This window comes from Dama dama, chromosome 9 (assembly GCF_033118175.1).
Source record: "Dama dama isolate Ldn47 chromosome 9, ASM3311817v1, whole genome shotgun sequence".
In the NCBI taxonomy this organism is placed as follows: domain Eukaryota; kingdom Metazoa; phylum Chordata; class Mammalia; order Artiodactyla; family Cervidae; genus Dama; species Dama dama.
In genome coordinates, this window is record NC_083689.1 from 96,076,930 (window position 1) to 96,101,247 (window position 24,318).

At 39.8% G+C, this 24,318-nt stretch overlaps 1 protein-coding gene across 2 annotated transcripts in view; it reads right to left on the reverse strand.

Moving 5' to 3' along the window:
* Positions 1 to 851: 851 nt before the first annotated feature.
* ELL2 (elongation factor for RNA polymerase II 2) overlaps positions 852 to 24,318 on the reverse strand; it is a 71,509-nt gene continuing 48,042 nt past the window's right edge. For both annotated transcript variants that reach the window (XM_061152049.1, XM_061152050.1), the window contains 8 exons: positions 19,144 to 19,403; positions 16,103 to 16,227; positions 15,847 to 15,934; positions 13,280 to 13,847; positions 10,552 to 10,618; positions 7,064 to 7,235; positions 4,897 to 4,941; positions 852 to 4,805 (listed from right to left, as the gene is read on the reverse strand). In XM_061152049.1, the coding sequence (XP_061008032.1) occupies positions 4,689 to 4,805; positions 4,897 to 4,941; positions 7,064 to 7,235; positions 10,552 to 10,618; positions 13,280 to 13,847; positions 15,847 to 15,934; positions 16,103 to 16,227; positions 19,144 to 19,403 (1,442 nt within the window). In that variant the 3' untranslated portion in view covers positions 852 to 4,688. The remainder of the gene's footprint in view (positions 4,806 to 4,896; positions 4,942 to 7,063; positions 7,236 to 10,551; positions 10,619 to 13,279; positions 13,848 to 15,846; positions 15,935 to 16,102; positions 16,228 to 19,143; positions 19,404 to 24,318) is intronic.

Genomic DNA, 24,318 nt, shown 5'->3' on the forward strand with positions numbered 1-24,318 from the left:
TTTGGCCTTCTTTCAAATTTATCATTTCTGACAGAATTAACTCCCTGAGAATCACCCATTAGGTATCAATCCAACATGCACATTCTAGTCTCCTTTGAGTTAAGAGTCTAGCCTGGGGGTGTTGCTGGAATTGTCACTTTCTGACAGTGACCCTACCCTAACTAGGTATTGACATACAGGGGGCAGTATGGAAATATGGGTAAGAACACAGATTCTGGAGTCAGGCACCGTGGTTTACTAGCTGTGTCTCTCAAGACGCTTACAGGCAAGTGTCTTAATTTCTCTATAAGCCTCGGTTTGTTCTTGCTGCTTAGTTGCTAAGTCCTGTCTGACTCTTTTGCGACCCCATGGACCGTAGCCCGCCAGGCTCCTCTGTCCATGGGACTCTCCAGGCAAGAATACTGGAGTGGATTGCCATGTCCTCCTCCAGGGGATCTTCCCGACCCAGGGATGGAAGCCCGCTGTCTCCTGCATTGCAGGCGGATTCTTTACCACTGAGCCACCTGGGAAACCCAAAGCCTCGGTTTCCTTGCCTGTAAAATAGGGATAGCAGGATTGTGGGGAGGAGAACTGGGACAATACATACAAAGTGAATAAGCAACAGAAGATCCTCCATAAAAGGTAACTGTTAATATTGCCCTCCTAGTAGATGCTGCCTTTGGAGGGCATGTCCTCCACATGTAAAACAGGCGGCAGGGGCTCCTGAACCACATACCCTGTGTTCCCACTTCCTAGAGTCACCAACAAGTAATGCCTTTGTCCCAGGAAGATCAATTACCTTTTCTTTTTTATTTTTTTAAAGACAGAATTAAGAGCTTTGAAATGAGACAAAGGGAAAACGAGCACCAGAATTGCAAAGTTGACATTTTTATTGAACTGAAATTGGTGTAGAACAACAGGGGCCACCACAGCTGCTGAGCTCAGAACAACGGAAGAGTCCCTGTGACATCTTACCTTCCTAAAACGGTTTGGGTGGAACAACCGAAAACAGCGTAGATATATATGTATATATTTTTTAACACTTCAACATATTGAAATGAGCCTCATAGCCTTGTTCAGTTTTCAGGTTACAGAGGACACGGATAACATCTTCTGTTGCCTTCACTTAGTTGTGTCAGTTAATATCTTTTCCCAAGAGGTTCGTCTCAAAGCTGGCTGTTGATTTTTTCCCCATCAGGTCCACAAGAGAAGGATTTAGTAACACTTAGGCAAGGGATACACTCTAAGAGCCTTAAAAGTAGTAAAGGCAAAAACCACACATACGTGACTCACACTCACAGGGCCAGCAAGACCAGGAAACTGGCTGGAGAGTTTCAGTCAAGTTCCAGAAGCAAAGAACGCGCTAGTGGGAGGGGCAAGGCAACCAAGCAGAGGGTGGGAACTGATGGACCGTTTGTGTCTAAACCTCATTTCAACACCTTGTTTCAAACATGAAAATATGCACTTGTTTGACAGAGTAAGGTGAAATATTTTAAGGGAAAAGAAAACTCCTATAAAGGTTAAAAGATCAGTCAGAGACGAAGGAAGGTTAATACTGGATTTTTATAATCAATGCACGCAGCAATGATATCAACTGATGACACCAATTACTTCTGTGAGAGCAAGTTCTGAACATTCATCTCTACTGAGAGTTGAAAGTTAACCCCTCAAGTATTCCACGGGGAAATAAATAACCAACAAGGCAGGAAGTGAAATCCTCACATAAAACAAAAAAAAACACATCTAGTTGATGCTATTTTTGGTTTGTATTAAATCAGCTGCTCATTCATTCTGGAGTTAATTTATGGGTGTTGGTAAAAATCTTCAAGAGTGCTTCAAATTATTTTAGGTGAAATGTGATGAACAAATAATAACTCATTGTCTCATCTTGACAATGCTATTTTACACTTAACTATTTCTCTAAAAACAAAACAAAATTGAACCAAAACTAAACCTAAATAAATTCTACCAGAGTAACTACGTGGCCACCCATTCCTGCAGCAATTATTTGAGAGAATCTAAAAATCTTGCAGTAGGAGATGAAGGATGATTATAAATATAAATATTTTAATAGGCCCATGCCTATCTTTAAAAGAGATGCAGTCTCAGGTAACAGCAGATTCAGAGATTTACAACTCTCAAATTTGCAACAGACAGACAGATACACGTTTTGCAAGGATCTGCCCAATGTACACAACAAACATCTAAATTAAGGCTTTTATAGGTAGGTGGTCAAGTCTGTGGGCGTGCAATCCTGGATTTTCAGAAAGCATCTCCAGCTTCCATTGTTACCCAATTTGTAAACCAGAAGACGTGCTGATGGAGGTGGGTAGGAGCTCCAAGGGCCAACAATTAGCCAGCCAACCGGAAGGTTTGCCTTATTTGTAAACAAGTTCTAAAGTAAGAACTGGCAGTGAAACAATTGAGGGTGCCTCAAATGATGTTGAGAGGAAAAATGATTTGCACCTGCTGAGAGATGGGCTTTAAAAAAAAAAACAAACAGCTGAATTTCAGTTCAAGATCTTGAGATTTAGAGACCTAAATGTTTACAGTCGCTTCCAAGCCAAAGGTTCTCACACTTGAGCTTGCAGAAGTCACTTGGAGGATACTTATGAAAATGTGGCTATCTCCCCATCTTCGGAGATTCTAATTTGGGGGATGCAAGTGGCCCGAGCACCTTGCTTTTGAAAAACACCATTCATAGCAAGTAGCAGCACATGGTCTTTGATTAAAAGGCCACGGTGTCTAAGAAATGACTCCTATGAGGTCATTACCTATGGAAGAATCCCTCAGGAGACTCCACCACAATGATGTGAGGACCAAGTTTATCCCCAGTTAAGTTTCTTTTCCTATTTTTTTTTTTCCAACTGAAAGTTTGATATCAATGAACACAATGATTGTACCAATTCTGAGGTAAAAGGAAGAGCACCAGGGAACTCAATGCTTAAAAAAAAAAAAAAAAAAAAAAAAAAAAATCAAATTCCCTAGGAGGTCCATGCTATGTAGAAATCAAATTTCTGTGGTAATGTATTAGAGTTATAGTGCACAGGGCCTTGTTTTAGTCTTTGTATAGTGTACTTTTACCATATTATTTACTCTTTCCTGTTAATGTTTTGGAACTCCAAAGACAAAATTCCATCTACATGCTCTCTCAGGTTTTTTTGGATACCAGCATTTTCTGGTTTACAACGATACACAACGAAGTTATATATTTATTTTTTTGGATGCTGGAGACAAACATCTTTATTAAAGATACCACCAATATTTTGGCAAACATTTCAAAACATATTTGTAAACATAATGCTTCCCTTTTAAACTGGCAGCACTTTGAAAAACAATACGATAAGACAACACAACTTGTATCAACATTAGTTCAAAATCCTTATATTTTTGACCACATAACTTATGTTCCCACATGATAAAACAAATGATAGTTTAAATCAACGTCAACAGATAAACTCCATGAAATGAAAGTTTGTGCTGTTTGATGAATCACAGTATGTTATGGTTAAATATATCCGCTCTGTTTTATATTCCTGGCATCCAGGATGAAAAAAAAAAAAATCTTTAAATATACATTTCATGTAGGTAATAGCTTCTTTGCATATCTCTCTTCAAAAAATACTTTATAGCAGTATATAAATAGGTTACCTACACGTTTCATGTTATAATTTTGCCCCAAAACTATAGATCTGTTTCATTTTCATAACATCAATTTTGCCCAACATTAATAAAGCTGACAAACTGTTGAAATGGAAATGCTTTTTGTCTTCCATGATAGAAGTAGCGATTTGACAGAAAAAAAAAACCTACAGTAACACTCGTCAGTTGTTTCACCTGAGCGTTTGGCCTACTGAGGGTAGCAGCTTTTTCCTCCACGCACGCTCACATCCACACCACCTCTGCACGCACACAGGTCGAGCACACGCGTTCAGACGCTGGTAGGCCACAGTGTGCTTCCCACTGCTCTAATCAGATGGGAGGCAGTGTAGCTGATGAGTAACCACACTAGATACACAACTAGCAAACACCTTAAGGCAACCATTGCAATGGGGGGTTAACTTGCAGGGCGAATTTACTGCTCTAGATCAAGTCAGCCTGTATTACAAGTGTGTGTATAGATCTATACACGTACTCACACACCTTTCTATTTCTTAACCCTCCAAAACAATGTTTTAACTTTTTTTTTTGTATTTTGTGCAAATTTCTAAATGTTCTACCATTTAAGGCAAAGAGTTCGCATTAAGAAAGGTCAGAAAATAGGCTTATGTTTATCCAAAAGCATTTCACCTTGCATGTTACTGCTTTTTTTTTTTTTTTTTAACATACGTAACTTTGAAGTGTGGACACTGGATCCCCAATATCTTAAATAAAAAAAAAAAATCATTTCTAATGACAAACACAGTTTTTAAGGAAAAAAGTTTGATTTGAAGTACAGACACTGGATCCCCAATATCTAAAAAAAATTATTTCTATTGACAAACACAAGTCTTAAAGGGGAAGAAAGGACCAGAAAAAGCAGCTTCAAAAATGCAAGGAAGCAAAGTAAATGGGAAAACAAGAAAAAAAAAAAAAAGATAACTCAAGTTTACTAATACTGAAACTTTCAACAGGCAAAGTTTCATTTTTTAGAATTTTGAGAGCAACTCATTTGGAATTTTAAATAAATAAGCTTAAGTTTATTCACATCTTCTGGTCCAAGCAGAGCTCTAGTGCCATGACTCTGCTTGCTGTTGGTCAAATTCACCTATTAGTCTCTTGATGTGAGCTAGCTTGTTATGAAGATACTCGCATCTGTATTTTTCTTCGTGGTAATTGGGACTAGACTGTGGATGGAAAAAAAACAACACAGGAATAAGACTATGGAATTCATAACACTTTCTCAATGAGGTCAGAAAACTAAGTGATGATACCTACCTGCTTTATCTTCTGATATTCTTGTAAGACTTCTTCATGAACATTCTAGAAAATTAATAATTAGAAATCAGAAGAGAACTTTTTTATTTGTGGTATAAACAGATAACTCACAGTTGGCAAGGGTGTGGGAAATATTAATGATGGAAGGTAATTTGGTACAGTCTTAAAGGAAGGCAGTTTAGCAATTGCCATTAAGATTGCAAATGCAAAGCTGACTCAGTACTTATACTTCTTTGAGATTACTTGTACCTGAATGAAATGACACATGCTCAGTGCTACTTGCTGCAGTGCTGTTTGTAAAGCAGAAGAAAGCAAACACAGTCTAAACGTCCACTAGTCCACACAAAGGAATACTAAGAGGCCATTAAAAATGAGGTAAGTGCCGTATGCGCTTACAGAAAAACATTCTCTAAGATACATGTTGTTTAGTGAAAAGAGCAAAGTACGAACAGTTTTATGTAGTTTGGTATCAGTTGTTTATAACGGAGAAACATAATATTATATTCTGAGAATTTTTAATGAAATCAGATAATGGAATAAAATACCTCAACTTACTGGAACATAAGACAATGGTGCATCTTATCGATGATGACATCTTAGGTTCAATTAAACATGGTATATTTGTGAACTTACTTGTGTATATCTTACAATCACACAGCCTTCTGAAAGAATACACTGGGAACTGGTAACACTGATTTCCTCCAGGGAGGAGAACTGAGTTGCAAGGGAAGAGCTAACCCTTCTGTACCATATGACCTGATATACTATGGATCTGACCAGTTTCCAAATGCTTACGTTTGTTCTGCACAGCTCTAATCATCTCACTCTATGGATGGGATTTTGAGTATTTTCAGGCAAGTAAGTAACCTTCCCAAGGTCACACAAATAGAGTAGAGGTAGGAACCAAATGCAAGCCGCCTGGCTCTGGAGCTTGCTCCTAACAACTAAGCAATTCTTAGAATTACATTTTACTTTATATATAATTGTGGTACCCTAGTAAATAACTATAGAGGGAAAAAAAAACAACTCCTCCTAACCACTATATCACTAACTTCTTGCACTCCCAACCACCTACTCCTCTGGCAAAGTCTTCCATAACTTTAGGCAGCTTGTTTAAAAGATGAAGGCCCACTAATAGAAGACACAGTGAATCTCTAGGGCTTCCTTGGTGGCTCAGCTGGTAAAGAATTTGCCTGCGGGAGACCTGGGTTCGATCCCTGGGTTGGGAAGATCCCCTGAAGAAGGGAAAGGATACCCACTCCAGTATTCTGGCCTGGAGAATTCCATAGACTTTAGAGTCCACGGGGTTGCAAAGAGTTGGACACAACTGAGTGACTTTCGCTTTCAGGGCATAGATGCTTTTCCTCGTGTAGGTTCCTGCTGGAACAACAGTGGACTGCGATGGAGACACCACTTGTGGCCGTGAAATGTGACAAAGTTATCTATCCTATACAAGGAGGGGAACTCCCATTTACACCAGTGCTTTGGCTGAGAGCTCTAAGAACACTGTGGAGACAGGTCAGGCTTCTCCTGCCGTGTGTCAGCTGTAGTAACATACCACTTAAGGTAGACACATGAGAGCGGATTAACACCTGCTAACAGATGTCAGTAGCTGCAGTAGCTGGGAGCACCACGCTTTTCATCACTTAAACCCCAAACCAGAGTGGTCTTAGGCTCCCTTTAATATTCTATGCCAGGCTGAGGTTTAAAATAAATAAATTTACTCAAAATAGTAATTTTGGGAAATAGCATCAGATAAGAACTATAGTCTGAGTTGAGTAGGTAACGCAGTCAAATATTTTGATGAATCCCAAATCCAGCCTTTTGTTTTTTCCTATTTAGTCATCTGTATTTTTCTTAGTACACTACATGTTATGTCACAGGAAGTATATAAGTATATATTACACATTTTATACATATTATGTAAAAATAGTGATTTTTTTTTTTTACATTGGCGGAAATAGAGGCTCATCATGTTACTTATTTTTAAGAACTATTTCAAATATTTATTTTCTTAGCTAATTCTAAGTCAAGGCCAAAAGCTGCAGAGAGGTTGGTCTGTGAAAGGACCTGTTCTAAAGGCTAGTAGGATGTCTGGGGATGGGCAGGGTAGAGAGGAAGAAGGTAAAATATGAAAGTCAGTCCATCTAGGAGCACATGTGTTTACCTGATACTCTTTTGAGCCTGGAGAAAGGCGCTTTCGCTGTGCATCCAGTTTGATAAATCTTCTAGCCACAGTCTCCATCCTGGCATGCAAGGCCCTATATTCATCATACTCAGCGTTGAAGTCATCCTTATAATTCTGGCGTTGCTCGTAGGAGACGATGGCAATATATTTTCTAATAAGACAAAAGGTAAATGGAGAGGAGCTGTAGGACAAATATGATGCACAATATTTAAGCCAAATATTTGGAAACCACATCTGTGCGTTGTTCCCCTAGGTTGAGTCCCACTCTACCACTGCTTGCGGCCTGCCATTCCTTCAAAGACCTTCCAGGTGAAATTATCCCACAGCAGAGTTTTAAAACCTCGGTGAAGGAGAATAAATGTGGAGGCGGGGGGGAAAGAGGAAAACCATGGTGGCAATGGAATGAAAGTGCAACTAGAAGTCAACACTTACACAGACGTAGCTTACCCACCTTTCTGTACCTGAAATAACTGACTGCCACGTTAGCGGCAGGGGCCAGCCCGTCTGTTAAGAGTCACGCGGAGACAGGAGGGCTGGTGGGGCACTGTGAGACCAGGAGAATGTCACACAGTCACCAAGGGCTGAAGGCAGAGCTCTCTCTAGACCTGCTGCTTTATGAGAGGGAGTCTCTGTCTTTCGGCCTCTCACACCTGCTGCCAGCAAGGTGCCTCAGGCTGTTCCCCTGCCTCTCCTCCCATTTCTGACAAGGCAAACATAAAATACAAAAGGGGGATTGTTTTACCATTAAAAAAAATGAGAGACTAGGAAAGATAAAAAGGGGGGAAAAAGGAACAATTCTCTAGCTCTTTTCAAACATTCACTGTCATACTGTAACATAACAAACATTACTGTAACAGAAAGCCAGTTTTATACTGTTAGTTTATTTTCTTAATAGAAAGGCTACAAATGTTTTACCTCAGGGTGTGAGTATCTCTAGGGACCTAGACAGTGAAGGTCATCTTCCCAGTGTCAGTCTGTCAGTGGTGCTAAGTAAATCCAACAGAATTTTAATATTAAAGTTAATATCATTTGTGGATCTGGGTCTTTGCAATCTGTGCTCCTGTCATGGGATGCAAAATTCCCTTGATTTTTTGAGATAAAAACTGAGATTTTGAAGCAGTTTCAGGCAGGAGCTTCAGGGTGCCCTGGGGGTACACATCTATTCTTTATTGAAGAAGATTTTGGGAGTTCAGTCCTCTCCAGAATAGTTTTAGACAATCTTACCAGTTTTGTTGAAAATGCAAAATAGCACAGATGTCTATTTGCAAACATGAGAAAAGTGATGCAGTGAGCAACCTTAATGTCCTCATTAATATTTTTATTTATGCTGAGTTAGACCGTGTGGAGGTTTAATTTTCTAAGTGTAATTGACACAGTGGTAGTACGCTGATTTAAAGCTAGCCCTGCTAGTGTACTTGCTATAAAAGGAACCTCACAGCCAAGCAGGGAAGCTGTCCTCTCTAGAAAGGTTCCTGGGGATAAGCATTCACAAGCAAAATGGCTTAGCTGAATCTCAGGTTCCATTTGTTATATAAAACATTTATCCCACTTTCTTCAAAATCACACCTGAGGCCACACCCTCCTTATTTAATTACTCCCTCAGGGAAAAGAGTACCAAAGTGGCCAACAGTTGTGTTGCTATTATAGAAGATTATTTGGTTATACTGACATTTTAATGAAAAGTATTTTGATATTTTTAATAAATACTGTTATGATTCTGCAGTTGGTTCTTAATGTAGTGATGGAATAAAATGTTAAATACTTTGGATAAGTCACAGCCATAATCTTATTAAGAAATGTTCATATTATTAAAAAATTAGGACTGTTGTGGTTCAGTATGAATTATTCAGAGGCTGGTCATTAAAGGTTTTATAGGATGTCCTTTTGGTTTTCTTAAGAAACAGGTTTAAGTTCTATATTTTTAGTGATTTTTCTGAAATTTCATGCTTTATCACTATTTTAAGAAAATCTGCAATATTTATATAAGATAGCTTTTGTTAAAATAAACTGATTTTGCTTAACTAAATTAAGCAGTCATGGAGGTTATGTATTTTCATGATTTTTAAGAGCTAGAAAATGACAAACATACAGAAATGCATTGAGGCAGATGCAGCAACCATCTGTAGATCAGTAAATTAAAAACAAGTTATTAAGTACAGGATTAATTGTTAAGTTGACAAAACATAGCAACACTGAATACATGAGGGAAAGGTGAGAATTACTTTTGAGTCTCTCCGCATGATTTTGTCCTATGTAACAAATATTCGGCAGTATTACTATTATATAAGAGGAATTCAAAATCCATGGAAAGAGAATGAGAGCACAGGACTGCAGCTGTTATTTGAGGGGCCACCTTTTGGAGAGGTGACCCACATCAGTGGAACCAGGCACTGTCCCCCATCCATCCCTGACCTGGCTAACTCAGTGGCAGCAGCTTTCCCAGCCACCAGCACCACCAGCTCTTGCCAACACAGACTTTTAAGATGAGAGAGTACTCAGCATGGTTTCTTGGATTCCTTTTAGTTAAGAGATGATAACCGGCATTATCATTCCATGCTGTATCATTTCCAAATAAGTATAGCTTTCACCACTACTGTTAAGCAAAGTAACACATTTTTAGTGTAAAATGTTTTCTACTCTGGAAATGAACATTTCATGGGACACAGAGCACTAAACCGCATAGTTTAACTTTGTACACCATGAGATTGCTACTGATAAAGAAAAAATGTTCGTACAGCCCAGGTTCCATTTTCCAGTCTACATGTAAGCTATCTGTTAATTTTCTAAGCTACTGGTGGGTAAATCTGTGTGTCCTTTCACTCTCCATTTTTCTAGGCTCTTGCAACTTAATTATTTTCTTCTTACAAAAGCCTTTGAGTCTGTAAAAAAAAAAAAAAGCTAGAATTATGTGTCCAAGTTATAATTTCTGTGATGACCAGTTGTAAGAAAGTCACCAGCTTAGCATTTAGCAACTTGTTGTCACAACAAGAAAAATTTTACTGCTCTCTCCTCTTAATTTGATGGCATAGCTTTATTTAAATCAAAAGCCATCTATCTCTACTTTGTATTAACTGCAGAGGCTTAAGCACTTTATCAGTAATAAACTGTCCCTTTGGGGGGGTCCCAAATGAATGCCTGTGTACTGACAGACTGTCAGCTTTGAAGAGTGAGATCCCTGAAATCTTCCATAATCAAACGCTTGGCCTGGCCTCAGAACAAAGGACAGGCCTCTCTATACTTCAAGGCCACCGAGCAGAGCTCAGGGTAGGGGCAGGCACAACCTGTTGAAGCTGACAAGAGTGGACTGGGGACAAGCAGGCTTAAAGGCAGCCTTTCAGTTGCAGGGGTGGCTCCAGGACTCTATTTCTGGAACGCCTTACTTTTCTGATTTGCAAATTATGGGAAAAGAATTTGCATACTTTCTAAAATTAAACAGTTCTCCCCCATCGGCAGACATCTGAACTTACATCAAATAATCTGGGAGTTCAATTGTTGAAGAAGGCTCTGTGGAGGCAGTGCAATCCTCTTTAACTCCTGCAAAGAAAAAAATATATATATATATATATTTTTTCAAGCGTTCACCAAACAGTATGGTTACAAAATGCCTATAATTTTAAAATAGATCAGAAACATCTGGAACACTTTTCCTCAAATTCTATTCTTCCATCTCAATAAGCAACAGTGAGCAAGGAATACAATTGAGCACGAACAATAGAGGCCCTATGACCAGCGCCAGCAGAACCGACGCCAGGCATTGAAAGCACCCTGGCTACTGCAGTGTCTGCACAATAAAGGAATTCCATCTTAACCCAAGGTCAATCTTCTATTCTTTCAATAACAGTTGTGGCATCTGCCCAGCAATTCAAAGACTGTGGTGGCAGATGCAGCAAGACAATGGGAGATACAAACTTTATATCAACATCTATTTTTCGTAGGATTCAAACAAGGCAGATGAGATAATGAAGTCAGGTAGCAGACTGCTTCAATCACTGTATTTTTGCTGCTATTCTTTTTGTATGCAGACAGCACAATTGGGCAGGAAGTCTCCCCATCAGTTTTAAGTAATTTAAAATGTTATTAGTGAACAATTTACACTCCTCTAATCTCTAACCCTCATAGTCATACATTGCTTTTTTCTTAAAAGGCCAAAATAGATAGATAAATAAAGTGCCAGTCACTCAGAACTATGCTGTGAATCCCTCAGTATTCCATTTGTTTGAATGTACCACTTCCAGAGGGTATGTTTAGACTTTTTATTAGGTAATTTTTTTATCATTCAAAGTAGAATTAAACTAGTAACTCAAACCCAAGGCCTGCCTGCTGGCAAAACATACATGTTCAATATTAAACAAGAGTGAGTATTTAATAATTTCTTGGTTTAATATTTTAAAGGACAAAGCACACTAAACAAATTATGCAGACTTTGTGGACTTACTGTGTGTGCATATCTGATTCAGGCTTAGGTAAAAGCTTGTTTTTACAACAGCCTGAGTCTTAAAGGAAAAGGCATTGAGTGCTTGCCACCTGGCTTCTCCTTTGCCACAGACACCAGATAAATTCCAATGGGTGCAGAACATGTGGGTCTGAATCGGTCCTCAGTTTATGATAATCTGGCTAGGCCATCCTCAGTGAAGGATTTAGAGTCTGCTGCTCTTGGCTTCCAAGTGGGAAAATAGTCAAACCCTGCTGTAGGACTCAATGTTCTGGGATCCAGTCCTCCCAGCAGACGCCTCTGACTCAGGATTACCTTCTGATGGTGGAAGTATGGAGTGGAGCATACCCAGGAATCTGGCTGACTGAGCACAAAGTTTCACTATTCTCTCTTTTCTTGATCCAGCAAATTCAAGTATGATAGTGTTTGAGGGAAAAAGCTTACAGCTTACTCTTGGGCTGCTATATACTACCATGCTGATCTAAATATTTCAACAGCTATGCTTTGATGAGCAATATACTCAACCCACGTCAGTAAAGGCAATGAATCATACTATCCCCATAATCAAAGCTTTTCTCCTATTGTTAAAACTGTCAGTTAAATCTAAGTACCATATGCTTTCAGTATTATGGACGAATCACATAAAGATAAAATTCCTTAAAGTCTAATCACTGAAGGACATTTTCTTTTATTTATTTATTTATTTATTTTATTTTATTTTTTTTTGGGCACGCGCTCCCGCCGGAGAGCCCGCCCCGCGAAGGGCGCGCGCCTGAAGGACATTTTCTAAAGTTGTATTTTTCTGGGGAATTTTACCTTAGTTATGCTGGGTTTAAAACTAGTAGTAGTCCTAAATGATAAGCATGGATCTTTTCTATGCTGGTATGTGAGACATTACATTTTAAATATATGGAGTAAGAGAAATCTAATTGTGTCATTAGGTTTTAAAGATCGCTACACCTTAGATAAGCAGTCTTTCTACCGACTAGCTGTTCTTCAGAAATAAAGCATTAGGCTTCTTTGGTCTCTATATATTTGACTTTTAAAGCTTCCAGAAACTTGAAATGGTTAAATTTATTAATAACAACTGATGTTAGTTTACTCAAACAATATTCTCAAAATTAGGGTGGAAAAAAAAAAGAAAAAAAAAAACCCAAAACCCCCAAATCTATCAAGCTAGTCACCAACAGCCTTGCACAAGACAAACTGCTTTCACTCTGAATGAAGATGATGCTACAGATCTGCATATGTAATTTTACCTCATCTGTTTTATAAAGAATTTGACATTTCCCCTGTGCTATTATTAATTAAAGCAGGGTTGACCCTGTTTTTTGGCAAAGAAGGAAATGAGTATTTTTATTGCTAATTGTGTGTCTGGTTAAATCAGCTCAAGAATGGCATATACTAGGTCATGTTGAGGTTGCACAACACTGTGACAGCTCTGGAGAAGAGCGACAGCGTCCACCTCCTTCTCAAAGGGGGTCCCTGGAGGACCCAAGGCCATTTTCAGATGTCACCATCTTATTAACAAATACAGAACACCACGGTTAATAGTTGGCTAAGAAGAGACAGAAAATGACTGCTGTAAAATAGAAGAGAAAGAAACTTGCTCCAAAGGACAATACTAAGATTAATAACTAAACAGCAGGTCATTTGATAACAAAAGCATTACTAATTCTAAACAGCACCCTCTCACACTCAGCATAGCCCCCTCTTCCTGTTCATTTAACCCACTGAGTTGGGTTTTTACAAATGCAAAATACCTTCATTGGAATCCGGATTGGAGTCGTTCAGCTTGGCAATTTCCTCTTCTCTTTTAAGGTCCTCTTCCTTTTCCTCAATCATCTCAACGTCGTGATTTTTTATTTGGTCCTTTTCCTTGTGTTTTTTAGACTTCTTCTTGGACTTTTTGTGAGACGAATGGTTTTCTTCCATAGGCTTTGGACACTTTAGTAGAACTGAACCAGGGGGTAAGGTTTCCAGAGAAGTCCTAGAGGTATATTTGTCTTGCTGGTCCTCATAGATACTACCATCTTGACTAAAACTGTCAACAGGTAGGTCTTGAGTTCCCCGGCCTTCTGGAGTGCTAGGGGAATTGGAGTTAGAATTTACAGTCTGAGGTGGGTTGGAGACAGGCAGGTGGGTTGAAGGCAGCGGTGGAGGAGTAGGGATGGCAGCGGCTGCAGGGGGCGGCGGGAGGCCTGCAGCGGATTTTTCACTGGTGGGATTCAAATGGCCATTTAATGTTGGCGGCACTCTATTTGTCAGGTGAGATATTCGAGCCTTTTTATTCATTAAAGGATCAATGAAATCTGAATCCAAAAGCCGTTTCTAGTGGTGGTGGTGAGGGGGAACAGAGAAGAAAAAAAAGTAAATGAGCCAGTTTGCACTAAAATGTAATACATCTGTCACTCGTTACCATATGAACTGAGTAATTTTATTCATACTTAAATTTATAACCAATTTAAATTTATCACCAGCATCGTGTTAACTATTCTGAGCTTAAGCCACAACCTACAATAAGTTTTCATGTCTAGTGTAAAAAAACCAGAATCTGGAAAATATGGTTCTTTTTTTTTTTTTTTTAATATATTCATTTTTTTGGCTGCACTAGGTCTTAGTTGGGGCATGTGGGATCTAGTTCCCTGACTAGTGATCAAACCTGGACCCCTTGCATTGGGAGCATGGAGACTTAGCCACTGGAACACCAGGGAAGGCCCCCTAACATGTTTCTTGAAGAAATAAATCAGATTATACTTTCTGATCATGCAATCCCACCCTCAGTTCCTTGAGAGACTGCTGCTGCTGCTGCTGCTAAGTCGCTTCAGTCGTGTCCAACCCTATGCGACCCCATAGACGGCAGCCCACCAGACTCCTCTCTCCCTGGGATTCTCCAGGCAAGAATACTGGAGTGGATTGCCATTTCCTTCTCCAATGCATGAGAATGAAAAGTGAAAGTGAAGTTGCTCAGTCGTGTCCGACTCTTCGAGACCCCGTGGACTGTAGCCTACCAGGCTCCTCCGTCCTGGGATTTTCCAGGCAAGAGCACTGGAGTGGGTTGCCATTTCCTTCTCCACTTGAGAGACTAGGCCAATTTATGTGGGTTATATCACTCAGGAAGTGTATTAAATAGAGGTGGCCTCCTCCTCCTGCTGGCCATGGCTGACCTACTTATATTCAGTGAGAACCTCCTCTGAATATAACCAACCGTTATTGGTTGTCAGAATCAACAGGGGTAGGAACTGGGCAACAAGCCTACACTTACTTGATCTCTTTGAATGTGCTAAGATGCTCCAGTTATGAGTATTTTGGCTGTTACTTATTATTTCCCCTGTCTTAAGATGGGAACAACCAGCACCTTCAAAATAGTTTCTCTATAAATCTCTATCATTGCTGAAATACTATCCACTTCCTCCCCGGCCCCCCCTCTTAAACATATCTCTTCACTGGATTAGAAGACAAATCTTAACAACTGGTCCATAAAAATAATATGGAATTTCTGTTTCAAAAAATTACAAAAAAAAAAATTATGCTAATATCAGCCTAATCCAGCAACAACAATAACAGTATTTAAAATGAAAAGGGAAGTAGAGAGTTGATCAGCACATCTGTCCCATCTCCCTAAGCCTGGGGAGGGGGTCCAGGGACAGGAGCACTGTCTGCAGCACTGGGGGAGACAGGCTGGTCTCACCTCTAGTCCCAGAGACCTGAGTGGGTTCAAGGTGGTCTGAGAAGCAGGCGGGCTTGAACTCTTACGCTGCTCAGGATCTCCACACCTTCTTCCAACTGAATCTTTTGGGGGAAACTCTAAGCTGGAATGGAGTCTAACTGGAATAGTCTGATTGGGATCTAGTCAAAAAGTGCTTTAAGAAAACATATATGGAAATGGCAGAACTTTTTATTTGCTTGTTTTAAAAACATTTTTCCCTGGGAATAGTTTGCTAGAATATGCTTCAGATAAATTTAAATATATTCAATTTTCTCTATAATCTAAGACTGGGTATGGGACTGAATAAATATTGTCTTCTAGTTAGTGATTAAATGGAAAAGTAGATAATCTCAAAATGTAAACTTTAAGAACCAAATAGACATTAAGTACTTTGATGACAAGTAGTGCTATATAGTGGCGAAGAGTTCTGGGTTGGGAGCTGGGATCTGAATTCGAGAGTGAGCTCTGTCTGAGCTAGTCACAACTAGCTATGTGACTTTGGGTAGGGAGGCTATATAGCTTTTCTGGGTCTCATTTCTCTTACGTGTAAATCAGACAACCTGAAAAAAATGGTACCTAAAGTCCATTTCAGGGCTATGATTATATAAGTTTATGCAATACCTGAGGAGAAGATGCAGTGTCTCTACTAGAACATACAGGAGATTCTGAACGGCTGGTGCTGGCAGCATTCTGAGATGGGTTTAATTTTCTGTAAAGCACACACATGTCCCAGTTAGGGAGACAGTTTTCAAATGCTCATGATAGAAAGCTTACCCTTGCTTCTTTTTTTCCATCTCAACCCTAAACTAACAATGACTAAAATAATTACTTATTTGCATCATTTTTAAAGGCAGGAAAAAAAAAAAAAAGAACTTACCTTGAGAGCACTGACTCTAATGACCGTCTGTCTATTTCATTGTATCCAGGCCAGTCTCTTTGAAGCTCTTTAAAAACATAATCCTTTAAGGTGTATGAGAGGTCCTTAGGATTCAGATTGGCTACCTGGAACATGGTGTGAAAACAGAACATGAGATCTTTTTGCGATTTCCTAGCCTAAGGCAATCTTTTGGATTTATACTGAAAATAACTATACCAAATGGCTCCAAAGGGACTGCTAGCTTTGCATATACCAGATCTCAATAAATACTATTTGACTTCATTTGGGTAATTAAATAAAACTTTATATGCATATTTAAATTTTGTTTTTTTCCTGGATGGCTACTGTTTTTGTTAAATAGTAATTACACCATTATGCAAAAGTGGGAGGAAGGTTTTTTTTTTTAAATAATTTTTTTTTCCTAGTCAAAGGAATCCAAAACAGTTTTCTTAACAACTTCATTATTTACTTCTGGCTATAACTCCATTGGGGCTTTCCAGGTGGCTCAGTGGTAAAGAATCCACCTGCCAATGCAGGAGATGCAGTTTCATCCCTAGGTTGGAAAAATCCCCTGGAGAAGGGAATGGCAACCCACTCCAGAATTCTTGCCTGGAAATCCCATGGACAGAGGAGCCTGGCAGGCTATAGTCTGTGGGGTTGCAAAAGACTTAGGACTTAGCAACCATACAACATTATCTCCATTACTTTTGAGTCACCATACAAGTCCTTGACTACTTGTATTAAGTAGAAATCAAACAGTGCCCATATGCTGGTTTACAAAACTTTCCCTTCAGTAATCAACAGAAATTATCTTCATAAATAGTATCAGTTCTGATGATCTTGTGTGCCATCTTCTTGGCTTGCTAAGCTTGCTCCTTATAGCTGCCAGTTCTCCTGAAGAACCACTTTTTCAAAGTCCTTGAAATTCCCCAAAACCCAATAAATGGAAACAGAAACCAAAACAACCCCCAAATTACTGTTATTAGTCAGCCAGCTTATTTGCAAGCATAATCTCTTCTTATCCCTTAACTACAGTTCCTTGTGTGTCCAGGCCCAGGCTCCATTAACAACATAAAAGTATGGATTCAGGGGCTGAACCGAGTCATTTCCAAGGCTGGCAGAGAGGTATTCTTTCATTTTTCTATTGGAATGATCTTTTTTAATAACTTTACTTCTTTCTGTGTCTTTTACAAGTGCTATAAATTATAATAGATACTTTATGCTTTTCTCACAGCTCAGCTGAATACTAACAATGTTGATATACAGTAGAAAATAGGTTTCTCTTAAAATTTAAAAATAAATTAAAATGAGATACAACCAGATTTCTCAAAGTGAAATAAATACAACGATCTTACAATCTACATTCTGCTAGGTCCTAATTTATAACTCTAGCTTCAACTGCCCTCTGGCCCAGAACCTTACATGTAACTACCTACTGAATATCCATCTCCATTTGGGTATGTCTAACAGACATCTTCCAAAGAGAGGGCGTGTAAGACAGGATTCCTGATTCCTCTGCATACAGGTGTTCCTTTTCCTTCGCTCCCCATCTTAATCAGTGGCTCAATATCCATTCAGTTGCCCCATTTTGTTGCTCTGGGGCAAAGTCCAGGAACTGGCATTTTTAAAAAAGCTCCCTAAGGGATTCTAATCTGCAGCTAGGATGAGACTATGCTCTAGATTCTATCATAGTCAGCAGTAATGGCACTCATGTCTCACTTGCTCAGGAAGTACACCTACATTTAAAAATCATATCCATAAGCATGATCACAAGACCACTGACACACATCAATAGCAGCCTCTGTGTGAACTGCCTCTGCCATCTTTTTGCCCTCTCATCCTCTAACCTAGGAGGTAATTTACAACCTTTCTGTAGTTCAGTCACAAATTATTTGGTGACTTATAACATGAACCTCCCTCCTTCTCCAAATAAAAAACTGAACACACGTAACTATACCTTCATCCTCATTCATTCTTTCATTCTGTCTCTTGAGCTCTTAAAACTGCTATGTGACAGATGGACTTAAATTAAGTGTTTTCAAAAAGCACTCAAATGACTTAATAAGATGGTTGAGATTGCTCAATATATCTTGGGGACTGATTAACCCAGAACTGAAGACTATGATTTTACTCTTTCATGACATTTAGTATCATGACATGAATATAAGAGAAAATAGATGAAAAAAATAGACTTAAAAATGTTATTCCTTGAATAATAGATGGAAACCTGAGGGTTTATTTTTTAAAGATGAAATTTAAGAACTTTAAAAAATGTTACTGCTTTAGAAAAAAAGAAAGCAGACTGTGATTTATAGTGAATTTTGAATGCTAACCAACATTTGTGACCCAAAGTCATTCTGAAAAATACAGGAAGTTACAGCCTGAAGAACTGTTGTTACAGCCTGAAGTTACTGTTTAACAAAAGTAATGACCTACATTTATACGTAAGCTTGTTATTTTATGGTAACTGATCAGAGCTAATACTTAACACAGTCATATCCTTTAATGAAGATAGGTGACTGATTTCAGCATATCCAATGGTAGAAAAAGGCAGAGTATTACAGACAGAAAGAGCATGCAGGGTAGGACATTCAAAATTATTTAGAGGGTAAAAATATTCTAGCTTATACCAACCAAAGACCAATAAAACACACTGTATAACTTCATCTACAGAAACCAGTAAAAATTATGGCAACAGTTTAGTACATTCAGTACTAAAAGCAGACGGCAAAAACTTCTTTTTTTTTAATGGACTTTCAAGCAAAATTTGTTTAATCCAAATGAAGATAATGACTTGAAACTTTTTTAATCATTCAGAAGCCTCTAACTTATAAAACCTAGTGTAACTTTCCACATTTCAGTTAGTTTTTCATTAAATGTTTAAACCAAGATGAATTTAAGTTAATGTTCATATACCATTGACCAAAACGATCCTGAAATTTCTCTAACTCAGTAGCAATGATAACAACAATAACCAGCCTTCTTAAATGAACTCCCCAGCACGACGGCGGGCAGACCAAGCTCTCTCCAGCCCTCCCCACCTGCTGCAGAACGGCTCCGAGGGAGTTCTTGTCTTTCTGATTGACACCGTCTTTCTGCAGCCGGGCCAGCAGCTCAGGTTTCTTATAGGCCTTCAGTGCCAGCAAGTGAATCACCCTGTCCCGATACGGCCGTTGAGAGACACTGTTGCTGCCGTGTGTCTTGCGAATCGTATTTGCAGGGTTCATGGGTGTTGACCTTTTCCTCTCAGGCACTGCATCTGAAACAGCTTGAGGAGCTTTCCGAATTTGCACTCTTTTCCCTAAAGTCCAGCAGAAATGACATTGTTAACACATTTGCAGGTAGTAATATCATGAGCATCTCAATTTCCACAACTCTGATTTAGGTACCTTTTCATTTCTGGAAGACTTCATATTTCAGCCTTTGTTTTATAGAAAGATATGCAAACTGAAAGCATTCTGAATAAATGGCCTAAAATATGGACTTGGAATTTTCTGATAGAATCATTCACTGGAATAAATAAAACTTATAGAAACATTTTGGCCACTTAGCTACACATGGATAATAACTAGTGACACACTGGACATTTTAAGGCTGTAGGCATTTGATGTTAGGTGGAAATAATTTCCATGCTCACCTGTGCTACTTACAGAACTCAAACCTACATATTGTATGTTGTTTCTTTGACAGTTATGAATTCAATGAACATGTTAAATGTGGAAAATATCTGTCTCACTAACGACATACTCTCAACTGAGCTCAGTCATTAGCTTAATTTCACAGATTCAGAAGCCACGAAAAGGAGAGGCAGTCGTAATTTGGGGTCAACCTTCACCAGGGTATTCATGAGTGATATTGCTTTTCAACAGACCACAACAAACTCTGAGTCAAAAAACAAACAAAACCCACCAACCAACCCACCCAGTCTCAGCAGGCCAGACAATGAGATCCCTCCTCTGTGGTGCTGAGACTACCCAGGTGAGTTAGAGGAGTGGAAGCGTTAAGAGGAGGCCCTCACCCCAGGTCTGCACAGGCCAGGGCTATGCACACAATCAACTCACTGTTTGCTTAAACTTGACAGTGACAAGTGTTTGGCAAGCGGCTGCTTCTAGAAAATACTGTGGGCTATGTGGATTCTATGTGTGGGTGAAGCCATCAGGATGTGGCTGGTCACTGACAATAGCTGGTGACCATTCCTTGCAGAAGAAACAGAAATGAAAATGAAACTGGACTGACCCTCACTTTACGATTTCTGAGGTGAAATCTCAGAGTTCATTACAAAAGCTTCCGACTCTGTGCCCTTGGGTTAAGGAGAAGGAAGAACCGCTAACGACACAATGTGGGGCAACCGCACTAGGCACAGCACTAGCAGTCAGAAAGGCCGGGGAGTGAGGGCAGTCTCTGCTGTGCTGTGAGCTCTGCGGGCAGGCACGCCACTGAACCCGAGTCCTGTCCATGCTGCGTCCTCAAGGCCTGGCCAAAGGGGCTGTTTACTGGATGTAATCCTACCTAAGGGAGAAAGAACGATCTCATTGGCTCTTACATTTCTTTATAATCTGGACATAACCAATTGTAAATATCAGATCAAAATACTGACCAACAAAGGAACCGACATTAAAGGGGCACTGCCCAGTGATAAGGAGAAGGCAATGGCACCCCACTCCAGTGTTCTTGCCTGGAAAATCCCATGGACGGAGGAGCCTGGTGGGCTGCAGTCCATGGGGTTGGGAAGTCGGACACGACCGAAGCAACTTAGCAGCAGCAGCCCAGTGATAAGAGAAGCTATTAAATTAGGGTACAATTAGAGTTTTAGAGGTGGATTTAGATCTGTTTTCTGTATTTTTCTTCAGAGATTGTTAGATCAGTGTCAGATGTGAAGGGAACTAATATTTACCTTGCACCAATTACAGGACGAGGGTGGGGCACTGTGCTAAGACATACAGTGTCACAGTTAACCTGATGAGGTAGGCCTTGGTCCCATCTCACAGATGAGAGAAGTACAGTTTCAGTGGGATAAGCTCAAAGAGTACAGTGCTCATTTAGTATTTGGAAGTTTCTGTGATTAATACCCAAGGTTTCCTACTTGTACTTCTTTTATTGAAAAGGTTTTACGAACAAATGCCCAATGTCTGTTCTTGATTCATGTTGGGCTGCCAGCTGCCTGTAGACAAAGCTATGGCTGCTTTGTCAATCAGATTTTGATGGCTCACAAAGTGAACTGACCAGCAGAGTATCACAGTGAACGACAGCAAGAGAACAAGCAGATGGCAGAAGAGCAGAACCGAGGGGGCCTGTCCTGTGTTTTCCCACATGACCAGGCTGCCAGCGTCTGCAGATACATTGAAATATCTAATATGGCAACTGCAAACCTTCCAATCCACCACTTCTCAGTTGCAACAGTCTTAGCAAATAGCACTATTCCTTGAAATTTTAATAGGAATTTGTGGAAAGAAAGAATAAAGGTCATGAAAGTTTAGGAAATGATATAAATTCCACACTCCCCTCCCTCTTGAAACCTGCTGAACTTCCACTTCCCCAAACCAAGCTGACTGTGGATCCCTTTCCCACACTCTCTGGGGAGGGGGAGGGCAGAGAATGGTTTTTAGCTAACTCACACATACCATGACTGGTGATTTAGAATGAATTCAGGCCGGCAAGGAAGGTAAATACAAATTAAAACAAAAACAGGACTATCACTGTGTCACAGGCTGCCCGACCTCTTCTGTAGGTCTGACCAACCCCTGGTTCCCGGTCTCAGGAGAGCCCCCAAGGTCTCCTGAGTTCACCCCACCCTCCCTGGCGTGGACAGAGGGCAGCCAAATAAGGCAGGCTCACTCTGCCCTTAAGAGGGGTCTAAGTATGATGTCTGGCAAGAAATTAGGATCTGGTTAGGGATACGACTGCCTTGGAGTCTCAGCTGGGATGGGATGCTAGACTATCATAGTCCGTGAGTCTCCTATGCTTAGAACACCCACTTCACCTTTACCTCATTTTAAATAGCCAGTTGCAGGGTAACCCATTTCTTTCAAATGATGAAAGAAGAATGGAGCCACACTGGGCCATGGGTTTTACACAAAAATCACTGGTTCCCCGCCTCCCCATCAATTTGTGCCAATTCAACCAGGAAGAAGTCCTCTGATTTGAGGGAAGACAGGCTACAGATGAAGAAAACATCAGTATTGTATGTAAGCAGTTATAGAATTGAGATGCTAAAGTTAAAAAAGAAAAAAAAATAAAATAGAGCAGGAAAAGGTCAGGTTCAAAGTGGGCAGAAGAAAGGCTTTATTTTTATTTTCTTACATTTGCCTCAGAAAAGCCCTTTTAATAAAGCCCACGGGAGAAACTAATTCTCTTCCCAAACCCAACTGCTAATCAATTCCCTGGGCTCCTTATATAAACAGCAGCAGCAGGTCCGACAGAGTTGGGTAATCTGGGACTAAATCTGAACCATTTTGTTTCCTAACAAGGAGTCCACTTTGAGCTTCTCCATTTAATACGCTGGTGATAGTACTTATCCCTTTAATGACTTTGAGTAAACAATCTGAAAGGAAGGTGTTAAAACAGACCGCAGGAAGGAGAGCAGGGATGGCAGCTGTCTTCTGCAGTTGTTTTTCTGTTCTGTGGAACCTAACCAGAAACCCTGGCAACACTGACCTGAGGCTTTAATAAAAACACTGGCAGGACCTTGACAGTGGTGTGACACTGTCATGGTTAAATACATAATCTTCTGCTGTGGAAACCATTTCCACTACTTAGCATTTAGGATCACTTCTTCAAAAGGTTTACTATTAAAACATAAGTAAACATCAGTCACAGAATGCTGGAATGACAAAGGACCTTAAACGCTAACCTAAGTTCAAAACCCTTTACTTAGTATTTGAGAAAATTAAGGTCTCCATGTTAAATGATTTTGTCCAAGGTCAATCAAACAGGTACTAACATCAAAAACAAGGAGGATGGGGGCAGAAGTTGGAAAGACTGGAAAAAGGATCTTAGGAATTACATTGGTTGGGTTATTTAATATTCCTAAATAAACAGCATGCTTACAAATTTATGATTCAATAAATTTCCAGAATTTAGATAGGAGTCAGTGAGCCGACGTAAAATCCAGGTAAACGAGAGGTGATAAGTGTTTTGTTTTAAACAAAGGGGAAGGATCATAACAATACAACAGTGCTCATCATTGATATAAATGGCATGACTACAACTGGACATATTACTGATGACATGATAACCATGTTTTCTAGGTTAAAGCTTCTCCTGTTCCTTTCTAGGCAAATAGACTTTTCTTTTTTCTCTCCAACCCATTGGAGGGTCATAGAAGCTCACGTTCCTGGTTGCCGAGGCCAGCTGAACCCTAGGAACTCAGCCTTCCTTTCCTGAAGCTGGGCTTGTGCCCTAAGTCAACTGTCAGAGGCCTGGCATGATGCCATCACAACCCACAGTGACACCAGCGTTATTTCTATTTGTCTTCTACCCGGCTGACACTATTAAAACAAACCTTGTTCTACAGGGGCTTCTGAGCTGGCAGAGGTCAACTTCTGTTATCATCTCATAAGACAAATTCATTTATGAACTAAAGAGGTTATCTCCTATTGTCTTATGGAAAAAACCGCAACTCGTTAATGAGGCCAAACTCCTGGTTTTTGCTATTTGCTGATACCAACAGCTTCATGTGTGAAATGGAGAGGCAATGATTACCCACCTCATAGGGTGATTGTGAGCTTTAGATGACTACGTGTACAGTGCTAACCAGTCCCTTGTGCATCAGAAGCACTCATTAAGTGCTGAGTAATGTTAGTACTGAAGGGTGATGGACAAGCATTTTAAAGAGCTGAGTGAGTCAGTTTTGAGATACTGGAAAAAGCAGGAGGATACAAACCACGCTGCCTGGAAGGAAAGGCACATGCTAAGGGCCTGGTACTGGATAGAATTAAAAAGATGAAAACACGCCATAATAAAACAAATACAGCATAGCCAAGCTGGAGTCTTCTGCTCTACTATACAAAGAACTGATCAGTCATTTTTTCTGGATCAGTCTTTTCTTAAGGGTAGCGTGTGCAGTTTTGAGTTCTGAGGTGAAGGACTGGAGGCAGTCCAGAGGAGAGCAATAAGAATAATTAAAGGGTTGGGATGCAGGCCATATTAAGAAAAGTTAAAAGGAGCCGGGGTTATTTGACCCAGAGAATAAAGGGCTGAGAAGGTTAATGACAAGA